Source organism: Esox lucius, chromosome 15 (genome assembly GCF_011004845.1).
Source record: "Esox lucius isolate fEsoLuc1 chromosome 15, fEsoLuc1.pri, whole genome shotgun sequence".
NCBI classification, from domain to species: domain Eukaryota; kingdom Metazoa; phylum Chordata; class Actinopteri; order Esociformes; family Esocidae; genus Esox; species Esox lucius.
Genome location: NC_047583.1, coordinates 4775990 through 4787106, shown reverse-complemented (window position 1 = coordinate 4787106; position 11117 = coordinate 4775990). Strand labels below are relative to the sequence as shown.

General features: G+C 40.0%; 1 protein-coding gene across 1 annotated transcript; it reads left to right on the top strand.

Moving 5' to 3' along the window:
* Positions 1 to 6340: 6340 nt before the first annotated feature.
* LOC105015952 (complement component C1q receptor) lies at positions 6341 to 10705 on the top strand. The gene has a single exon (XM_010879444.3). The coding sequence runs from the start codon at positions 6507 to 6509 to the stop codon at positions 8208 to 8210; it is 1704 nt and encodes a 567-aa protein (XP_010877746.2). The 5' UTR covers positions 6341 to 6506; the 3' UTR covers positions 8211 to 10705.
* The last annotated feature ends 412 nt before the right edge of the window (positions 10706 to 11117 follow it).

The following is an 11117-nucleotide window of genomic DNA, read 5'->3' as shown; positions in this document are numbered from 1 at the left end:
CTCCCAGTGTTTACTTTCTTTCTGTTTTACGTTTACATTGGTTTGTGAAACCACTCTTAAAGGGGTTCTCACAAATCTATTTTAATGAGTAAGCATCAATGCAAAGTTGTTTGGGACACTAGGTAGGATATTTCTGCAACTTTCAACTGAACAAGACTTTTTAATCCCAGTGCTGAGCTGGAGCACAACATCTTATTTCCTGTGCGTTTGAAGCGGCGGTAACCCCTTTTTCTCTCACTCATATCCTCCTTATATCAAGTGAGAACAAGCAGGTTGCCACTAGGCTGAACGGAATACATGCTAGGAATTTCAACACGCCTCCCCCTGAAGACTAATTACTCACCTAGTCAAGGAACACTTTGGGCCGGTTTCGCAGACACTAGGTTTAATCTGTGTCTGCAAAACCGACCCCTTTGGGTTGATTTCACAGACACAGATAAAGCCTAGTCTAGGACTGAAAAAACCAGCACAATTGAATTTTCGATTGAACTATCTATAGATTTTTTAGTCCTAGACCAGGCTTAATCCATGTCTGCAAAACCGGCCCCTAATCTTCCTTAATCGACCTTCTTCATCTCCCTCTTGGTCAAGTTTCTACCCTGCACTTGTTGTCACGTCCTCCCTCCCTTGAGGTGCCTTGTTTTGGTTTCTCCCCGTTGTCGGGGCAACGATTTAGGGGGTGTGGCATCACTCTTTGGAGTAGAGCCGGCACCAGCTCTTCCCAATCACCTATCACGCATCTGTTCCCGCTTGACTCATCACCGGCTGTATTTCTGAGGAGCCCTGATGACCAGTCCCTGCCGGATCGTTGATCCTCATTTGTACGTGCTACGTTGCCCCAGCCAAACGATATCCAGTTATACGCTCTGTTTTTTTGGTCTGTGCTTATCTTGTTTTCCTGTGACTACAGGATTCCACCAGACGACCATCACCAGCTCCAAACAATCAGTATCATTTCAAGGGTTTCCTATCCAGCAAAGAACGCTTAATAGAACTTGGTGAGAACAGGGGGGAGGAGACTTGTGCTGGATTTTCTTATATTTAGCTAAATTACCTGACTCAAAGCTCATCTCGATTTCCTTTTAAAAGCTGAGATACAGCTGTCGTCCCTTATGTTTGTGGAGGCATAAAGAATCAAATTAATTAATTATCGTGGTGAACCATCCCACATGTGGATGAACATTTTTTATATTCAGTTTTTGTTTATGTCAAATAAACAGAATACATAATATTATGGCCTATTCAAATGACTGTCTGTGTGTGTGTGTGTGTGTGTGTGTGTGTGTGTGTGTGTGTGTGTGTGGGTCTGTGTGTGTGTGTGTGTGTGGTGTGTGTGTTTGTTTGTGTGGGTGGATGAGTGTCTTTGCAGTCAGTCCAGTTTTAATGTTAAGCTTATTGGCGGAATAAGAGGAAACACTTTTTAAAAAACAGGTAATTTAATCAGATGTTCTTTGTGTATTTCCTGTGGTACAATGAAAAAACACAAGAGACAAAACATAAATAGGTGGGACTATAATTATACCAAAACATCAGGAAAAATACACTTGTTTGTTTAAATTAAAGATTTTAAGGAATACAGTATTCTGTAATTGTAACCAGTCATGTTTAATCTATAAACCATTTAATCTCAGAAATACTGTCTCTTAATCAGTGGCAGTCTTGAGCTTAAAAAGCATTGAGTTTATATCAAAGCACCCAGATATTGTTCTTGGAGAAATCCATCATGTATCCAGCAAAGAAAATGTATCTTACAATTCCAACAGAAGTATTCTGTCCATGCCCTTTGGTTCACAGTTTTGGTGTATGCTTTATGTATACATCAAGATGTTCATCCACTGAAAAGAGAGAAAAATAATGAACTGACCCCTGTTCAAAAGTCTACATACCCTTAGTTCTTAATACCGTGTATTGCCACCCCCTTTAGCATTAATGACAGCGTGCAGTCTTTTATAATAGTTGTCTGAGGCCCCGAATTCTTGCCGGTGGTATAGCTGCCCATTCGTCTTGGGCAAGATTCCTCCAGGTCATGCAAAGTCTTTGGCTGCATTCATTTGCAATCAATTCTCACAAGATTTCCCGTGCCTTCAGAGCTCACACATCCCCAAAACATCAGTGAGCCACCACCATGCTTCACAGTGGGGATGGTATTCTGTTCACTATAGGCCTTGTTGACCCCTCTCCAAACATTGTGCTTCTGGTTGTGACAATTAAAGCTCTATTTTGGTCTAGTCGCTCAAAATTACAGTGTACCAGAGGCCATGGGGCATGTCAAGGTGTTGTCGGGCATATTGTAACCAGGCTTTTTTGTGGCATTGGCGCAGTAAAGGCTTCTTTCTGGCAACTCAACCATACAGCTAATTTTTGTTCAAGTGTTGTCGTATTGTGCTCCTTGAAACAACCACACCATCTTTTTCCAGAGCAGCGTGTATTTCTCCTGAGAGCTGACATTGTTTATTCTTAAATCTAGGCATTGCAATCGGAGTCTGTTGCTGGTGACTGACATGAGGACCAAAAAGGCTCCAGTGCATGTACAGCTCACCATCATGAGGCAAACAAATCAGAGAAAAATATATCAGAGATAGACTAAAGAGGAAATCCACTGTTTGATCTATATAAAAGTTGTAGTCCACTCCCAAAAAGATCATGACATAATAGCCCATGTTGTATTTGTGGATTAAAAAAATAGCATTTCACCATGGTCCTTCTGTAAAATCTGAAAAGGACATAGTAACAAATTAAAGCTATATATTCTATTTTCTGCAGATGGGGATAACATGCTATCACATTTCATAGTGCTTTAAAAACATTTTCTGTAATTTTCGAGTCAGCCACTAGGTGGCAGGGGCCTACTTGTCTGGAATGCATCCATCTAAGCACATTGTTTTCTACACTGCTTTCTCAGGTCAGGTAGTGCTGAGGCAAAGTTCAAGGGCTTGGGTGCTCCAGGAGTGGAGACAGAAAGAAAAAGAATTAGGAGTAGAATTAGATGGCCTTTTGACAATGTCTCTGACTGTCAAACTCTTGATGAGAAATTAACAATTGAATGAGGCAACAATGTGCATGGCTATTTTAGCATTACCACATCCACCAGTATCTGCCAAAATCCTGTCATTATTAGAGTGGTACATGGTATCGTCAGTTCACTTGAACTGAAGTGTTTGCTAGTAATTCACAATGGGTGGGTAAAATACATGTATTTTTACGTTGTAGTATTTCTTGCTTACCTTATCGTTTTGTGGGAACTCAAAATCTTTATGTGGAGCCCTCAAACTAAATTCTGTGCCTCAAAGCCAGTTGCACTGTTTTTTTTTCCATTGTAACCCTCTAATCAAAGACTTATTTAAACCTGGGACACCAGGTGAGTGCAATTCATGATGAGGTAGAACAGAGAACCAGCAGGATCCAGCCCCTTATTTGAATTTGATTGATAAATCGTGAGAATAATGCACTAGCATGACAGAGAAGCATGCAAACTGTTGTTGTTGCAATTCATCCAATTCCTACAGAAAGAACAGATCTACACATTTCTCCTTTAAGATAGAAACTGCATTCATGCTTCATCTTTAAATGTCAGTTAATGTTTGTGCTAAAATGAAAGGCCGATTAACACATCATTTGTGCAGATTAATGTATGATTTAAAATACATTGCTATGGATGTGTGGCCAAACACAAATGAGCTCCTGCACCACAAGCAATGTTAGAGATTTGACAGGATTTGAAAAATAACATTTAACGTTAATAACCAACAAACCTCCTGGCTCATATTGGTAACAGACAATCAAATCCTTTGAGATCTACACAACTGCATTGCGTGTTGGATTAAAGGGTCCCATTAAAAGGTCCCGTTAGGGAGCGACGCCAAAGAGATTCACAACAATCTGTGGAAAAGACCAGTAGCTGTGAGGGCCTCTTAAGCCATTTCCTACAATTGAGGTTTTTCGCTTCCTTGCTTTCTTCAAACAAACCCAGGAAGTCGCCTCTGCAGCCACGTTTATCTACATAGCGCAGACTATAAAAAACTCTTCATTGACCCCACCCAAGATCAAGTCATCACTCGCAGATAGTTAAGTAAAAAGACTATAACGAATAGCTTCATGGTGAACATCTAAACTAAAGGATAGAGATATTAAATTCAGCAAATGTTAAGCTAATGCTCTTATCCAGAGTTACTTGCAGTTGCATTTATTGCTTTAATCCTATGATCATGAAGCTATTTGGATCAACCACACAACTCAGCAATAGTCAGAATAAAATCACAGGCACCAACAAGACATCAAATGACACTGACATTATAACGCCAACATTATAGCAAACTCACATTAATACTAATTAAATGTATGTGTTAATGTTTGATTTGAATGAGTTATTCAGATTACAATTTAAAGAGAAAGGCCTTCTGAGTTTAAAAATAGTTTCAGATGGGCTGAGTTGTTCAAATGGCAAGCACCCAGCATAGCCCACAAATGTGTTATCAGGTTCAGAGAGAAGAAATTAAAAGCTAATCACAGGATAGCATAGACATGCTCAAGACATGCATGCTTGACGGGTAGTACCGTTCATTTAAAGATTGGACCGTCCCTTTCAGGAGACACCTTGTAGCCTGACTGGCAGGTAGGAAGCGTCCAGGGTATATCAGGTATGGGCACTCGGTAACCATGAGGCTTTTGTTTTGGAGTATGGTCAGTGTCTTGCTTTGTGGTAACATCTGTGGTACAGTATTAAGGTCTGTGAATACAGGGAGGCAGTATGGTTTTTGTGTATGTCACAGTGTATTGGGGAAATGTATGTATGTATGTATAATGTTATTGTACTGTTTAGGACAGACGGTCGGAAATGGAAGAAACCAGGGCAAAAAGTCGAACTGGACCGCTGCATTTCACGGCATCGCTATGGCCTCATAGGTCTGGTGTTTGTCTCCTGGTTTATAATCATAGCACAAGTTAATAATTGTGTTTGTTCAGCAGGACTATGCTACAATAGCTCATACAACACCTATCACCGTGTGTATTTCATGCAAATGAATAACGGTTTTGCGCTTGGTAAGATGTCCCACTGCCACCGTTTCACTGGCCTGAAAACATTCATGCCCGCCCAAGATCTTTAAAGTGTCCTCCTTTATCTTGGGCTCTTGCCATTATCAATCTCTGCTTCTCACCACATGTCCTTCTTGGGATTACCACTTCTCTGACCATGCACTTCTGATACTGACCTCTCCCACGTTTCACTTCCCTTTCCCTGTGTTTCACTTCTCCTATCCTTCCTTTCACTTGCATTCACCTTGTTTCACTATCTGGGCCGTGAGGGGGAAAATGTAGTGTGTTTCATGAATTTGAGTGTTATTGAGTTTTGTAATGAAACACGAAACTTAGCTATGAGTACTTACTTGTCCTGGATATCTGTGTTGGGGTTGTGTGCTGGAGATTGCTAAAGCCTGTAAATGGTGGAGTCAAGGCTTGTCTAGTGGGATCAGGCATCTGACACATTTAAACATGTTTTTCTATCATAGTCTCCAAACTCGCATGGTATTGATGTTCACTAATATCTGGAGGAAGCTAATAGAAACTGAAAATCTGTGGATATTTGCATAATTTCCGAGAAATATTTACAATATGGTAAATATTAGGCAACGTAAAAACTGTTCAGTGAGATTTATAACTAAAATGTATTGCAATATTTATTGCAATTTATTGGTAATGTAAATCATCTTAGTTCAAGATAGGTGCAGGAGTCAAATGATCGGCTCAGTTCACCAATGCGATTCTGTTCCCAACGTTCACCAAAAGGAGCCGTTCGTTTGCAAACGACAAATCACTAAGTACTACACAGCTTGACAGCACTGAATACTTTTTCTTCTCTGTGCGCACAACCGGACCCATGAACCCAGACCCTCTAATCTCTAAATAGCAGCAAAATTCCTGGCGCCGCTAGTGGGCATTTTGGTATGCTTTTTAGAAAGTGAAGGACGGATGTGACTGTTTTTGGGGTGGATTATTTTATTTTTTTGCATTAATGTTGCCAGGTGGCAAAAACGAATTTTGGTAAATAAACTGCTTTTTGTATTGATAAAACAATCTAATATTTACGTATAGTTGCACATTGTAAGGTTAATGGAGAAAAGTATATACATTCTGTTATGTGAACGGTACAGCGGAAGAACTACGTACGTCGATCTGTGTTTGGGTAATCCACCGCGTTACATTTAAATGCAACATTGTAGGCTAAACAAGCAGTATGACATCACGTTTACTCAGCTCGTAGCCATCTGGAAAACAAGTCAAAACATTGAGGGTGCTGCTATTGTTTTTGGCTTCCACAACGGAACTTGCTTCTCCGGTATACAAAAACCTGCTTATAACAATTATTTCCGTCTTAAGTGTACATACAAAACAGGATGCTGAGTTTGAATGTGCAATTCAAATTCAAACTATGTGTTTTGGCATGGAATAGGGAGCTTCATTTGTCATCCGTTTGCCAATGAGACATAAATGTAGCCTTCGGGTATACAATGGTTCAGTCAATGATTGCTGGTGGTTTGTTGGATTATTTGAGAATTATGCTGTTTATACTTTTACTGCAACTCTCTATCTGCCGTGGAATCTCTAGTGGAGAAGCAACTCTGTGTACGCTCAATGCTTGTTTCACTTTTCATAGGGAACAGGTCAGCTTTGAAGATGCGCTTAGTGAATGTAAAGATAACGGAGGTTACTTGGCAACAACTAAAGGAAAAAGGGAGGAAGCAGAACTTCAATCCATTATTTCACAGATAGACGAACGACATCGCAGGTTGGATTTCGATTTCTGGATTGGATTGAAATTACCTAAAGGGCACTGTGTAGTACCGGACGTTAGTCTCAAAGGTTTTAAGTGGATATCTGAAAGTGAACCTTCCGAATATTCCAACTGGAAGAAGGAACCTAATGCCACCTGCACAGAAGATCGTTGCGTATTTGTACATTATTTTTTATCAAGTCGCGAGGAATTAAAATGGACGGATGGTTCTTGCAAGCGCAAGGCTTTTTACGCGTGTAAATTCTATTTCAAAGGAATGTGTAAACCTTTGGTGTTGGCAGGAGGAGAGCAAGTGAATTACATTCTCCCATTCTCAGCAAATCCCTTAAATGAGAATAATAAACTGACTGCGTTTCCATATGGTACATACGCTGAGATAACATGCAGTGGCAATGTTCAGACTTCTATTTGTAATTTAATGGATGGTTTCTACAGCTGGACATCCCCGGGTCCGTTTTGCGCCTCCGGTAAACCAAGCTGTGGGTATAAGAATGGCGGATGTGATCAATTGTGCCTTGATGGTGACGACGGCGATGTCAGTTGTGGATGCAAGGATGGCTATGTATTAGATCCGGATAGAAAATCGTGTAGCTTAAAGGATTATTGTTACAGGTCGCCGTGTCAACACCAATGTGTATCAGGACTAACCGGCTTCTCGTGCGTATGCCCAAACGGCTTTCAATTAGATGAAAAAGGATTTGGTTGCATCGACGTTGATGAATGCCAAAACAATTCCTGTGATGGTCACGATTGCATTAATACCCAAGGTAGTTTCACGTGCAAGTGCAAAGACGGCTATAAAATGGTAGAGGGCAAATGTCGCGATATAGACGAGTGCATCGAACCTAGATCAAGATGTCACCAGAAATGTCGTAACTCCCAGGGATCCTATTCCTGTCATTGCATCGCCGGTTTCACTTTGTCCAAGGAAGGTCATACTTGTGTAGACATAGACGAATGCCTCAGTAATCCGTGTGAGGACAATTGCACTAACACCATTGGTAGTTTCAGGTGCTCTTGCCATCGGAACTTCCGGTTTCATCCCAATGGAATAACCTGCATTCCAGATGTGAATGTTCTGCCCACTGCTGAGTCTTCAAGTGCTGGGCAACAAAATGAGACGACTGACTTTATAACCATCACTACGGATGGTTTGACGTCAAGCAAACCCCTAGGAACGAGTGGATCTCTGCATAATGACAATGTATTTAGCTCTTGGACATTTATTTGCGTTATTGCATCTGTTGTTCCACTTCTTCTTGTAATTGTAGTAACATCTGGTATTGTCATATTTCGATGTAGGCGTTCAAAAAGGGCAGCAAGGAAGAAAATCCTAACTGCTGACAGTTACTGTTGGGTGGCTTCTGGTTTAGAGAAGCAGTTAGCAAAATGTGACAGGTCACACGAAAGCACTGCGTGACATGTGTCATCTGAAATGTTATAAATAAAATGTGTAATTATTAATGAATGTGAATAGAGCATGTCTCAGATCATTAAGCCCACTTATTTTCTTTCTGTGGTTATGTTTATTGGGAACAATGTTTCAATCATCACAGGCGTTGCTTAATAGGCTACCGGAAGCCTACTTGAAATCTTGACGTTTTTATTTACATAGTATTATACAGTGTAATATAATACTTATTGGGGCTTGCAAGGCAAACGGATCCAGTTTCAAATCTTTAGATTATTTGTTATTCTTTGGCATGCCAGTCATTATACAGTTTATAAAAAATGTTAAAAAGCTGTACAAGCTAAGCTAAAATGTCTGCAATAGTTATGTAAATATACTTATTTTGTTATCTTTTATACTTCACCATTTTCATCCGCTTTCCTTTATGATGTCTTCAACATTCTACATCCTCACCCTATTGTTACATGGGAGAGGCATTGTGTCCAGTGTGGCCTGCAAAATGAAGACATGTCCATAGGGGGCACTGAAGGGCAAACATGTTGTTCAGTGCCCCCAAAAGGCACTGACTGTGTAACTAGAGAGTTTTCTTCATATTTCAACTACTCCATCACTGTCATGCCACATGTTTTCAGCACATCCTTTACATTTTTACGACCCATTATATTTTCCCTAATTTTGATGAATCTGGATGTTTTGTCTAATAGCTACACGCATTCAAATGATCTGGTAATATAGCTAGCATTTAGAAATTGGTGGTTGTAGTTAAAGTTGTTTATAGGTCTAATCAGTGCTGGCTCTAGCCTTTTGGGGGCCCTAAGCAAAATGTTATTAGGGGGCCCCTTGGGCCTCATAAGCGGTCGGGGGTTCTAAGCAAATGCTTATGTCGCTTATGCCTAGAGCCAGCCCTAGCTCTAATGCAGTGAATTGTTCACAGGGAGTTTTCAAAATGTTCACATTTGTTGCCTTGTAGTGTGAAATTAAAACAAAAAGGCCTTATTTACAAACAGTACCCAACAATATCCAAGTGGGGGAAAAAAATCTGAAAAATGTAGTGTAAAAATTAATACTAATTTATATTTGGTGAAACCACCTTTTGCTTGAATTACATCCTTGAATCCTTTTTGAATATGTCTCTACTAACTTTGTACTGAACCCCAGAGGTGACATGGAGGGAAAACAAATTGTAAAGCATGCATGCATTTTATAACTTTCACGCACACTTTACGAAGTCGCTTAAACGTTTTAAGTCACACCCGTGCTCTAAGTTGCAATGCTCTTTAGTAAGACGTCCATTGCAATGCTTTCAGTACCTTCAGTGAGTATAACAGTTCATAAGTGTAATATAATAGCTAGATGTCTACACATTCTTACACAAGTAGGGTATTCTAAGCATTAACTAAGCACTGAAACGTTGTTAGGCGCATTGAACGGCAGTTTGTTGGACATGGGGGGGAATGCATGTTAGTAAAGCGCAGGTGCGAGTTTTAAAATGCATATGTATTTTACTATTAATTTTCTCTCCATGTCACTTCCAGGGCTTAGATTGTGCAATATTAGATTGTGCAATATTTTTCCCATTCTTTCTTGCAGAATTGTTCAAGCTCGGTCTAATTGCATGGTCATTCCACAAATTCTCTATGGGATTAAGTTTGGGGCTCTGACTCGGCCAATCAAGGACATTTACCTTCTTGTCCTTCAACCAATGGTACTGTTCCTTTGGTGGTGTGCCTTTGTTTATTGACTTGTTGAAGCTTGAACCATATTACCATTTTTTTACTTCTTGGCAGAGGGCTGCAGCTTCTCAAGAATCTGTCAGTATTTTGCATTGTCCATTTTCTCCAGTCCCTGCTGAAGAGAAACACTTCCACAACAAGATGTGGTCACCACCGCGCTTTTCTGTAGGCATGTTTAAATGAATAATATCTCAGGCCCTTGGAACAATTTTGTAGAAAAATAATATTTGAAACACATAAAACTTAAAACATTAACTGCAGATGTCTACTGGTCATTTGCAATTACGTAATCATGCTAGTGGTACTGTTCAAATCATACACATGGTCCCTTTAATATGTAATAAGTCAAATACACAATTTAAACTCTACAAATAATAGCTGTCAAATAAAATTATACATCCATGGGATTTCGTTCACTTGTCTCACAGACGCGTGACATGATCCTTTTGCAGATCAGTCGTGTCCGTAGAGCCCCTCCATTGGGACCAACTGTATTTCTTCTGCTTGTACTGAGTCAAATGCATCATGATTTTTACCCAGTATGCAATTAGAACATTTTAGCTAAAACATTGGTAGCATCCGCCAGAAATTTGCCCTCAAGTAAAATAATATTATTTTGGAACAAATATACAGGGCAATGCACAAACACTTTGGTTTCCATAAACCTGTCCTCTTTGTGACATTGTGTTTATTTTCTTTGGCTTAGCCTTGAGAATATGAAGGCTAAGCCACACCTCTACACTTCCTGAATGGTGTACAGAAAGGTGAGAGGTAAGGGGTTTGTGTTTTTGAAATAAAAATATAACTGCCAATGCTCATTCAGATGTATTTGTTCAACTCTGAATCTGATTTGATGAGGCAAGTTATTATAATGAAGGGTAAAAAAAAAAGTGAGAAGAGAAGGTTGAAGACCCTCTTTTGAAGGAGTTATCCATAGTAATTGTATTTGTAAAAATAGAATCTAGTATTCTAATACAGGGCCGGCTCCAGGCGTAAGCAAACATAAGCGGTCACTTAGGGGCTCTGACCGCTAGGGTGCCTCTGACTGCCAGGGAGCCCCCGACCGATAGGGGAGAGGGGGCCCCAAATAAAATGTTGGTTAGGGCCCCCAATAGGCTGGAGCCGGCACTGTTATAGTGTATTACAAAAAGGGCAGTGAAATATTTCATTCCATGATTCTAAT

Coding starts and splice junctions, on each gene's coding strand:
- LOC105015952 (XM_010879444.3), top strand. CDS start 6,507: ATGGTTCAGTCAATGATTGCTGGTGGTTTGTTGGATTATTTGAGAATT.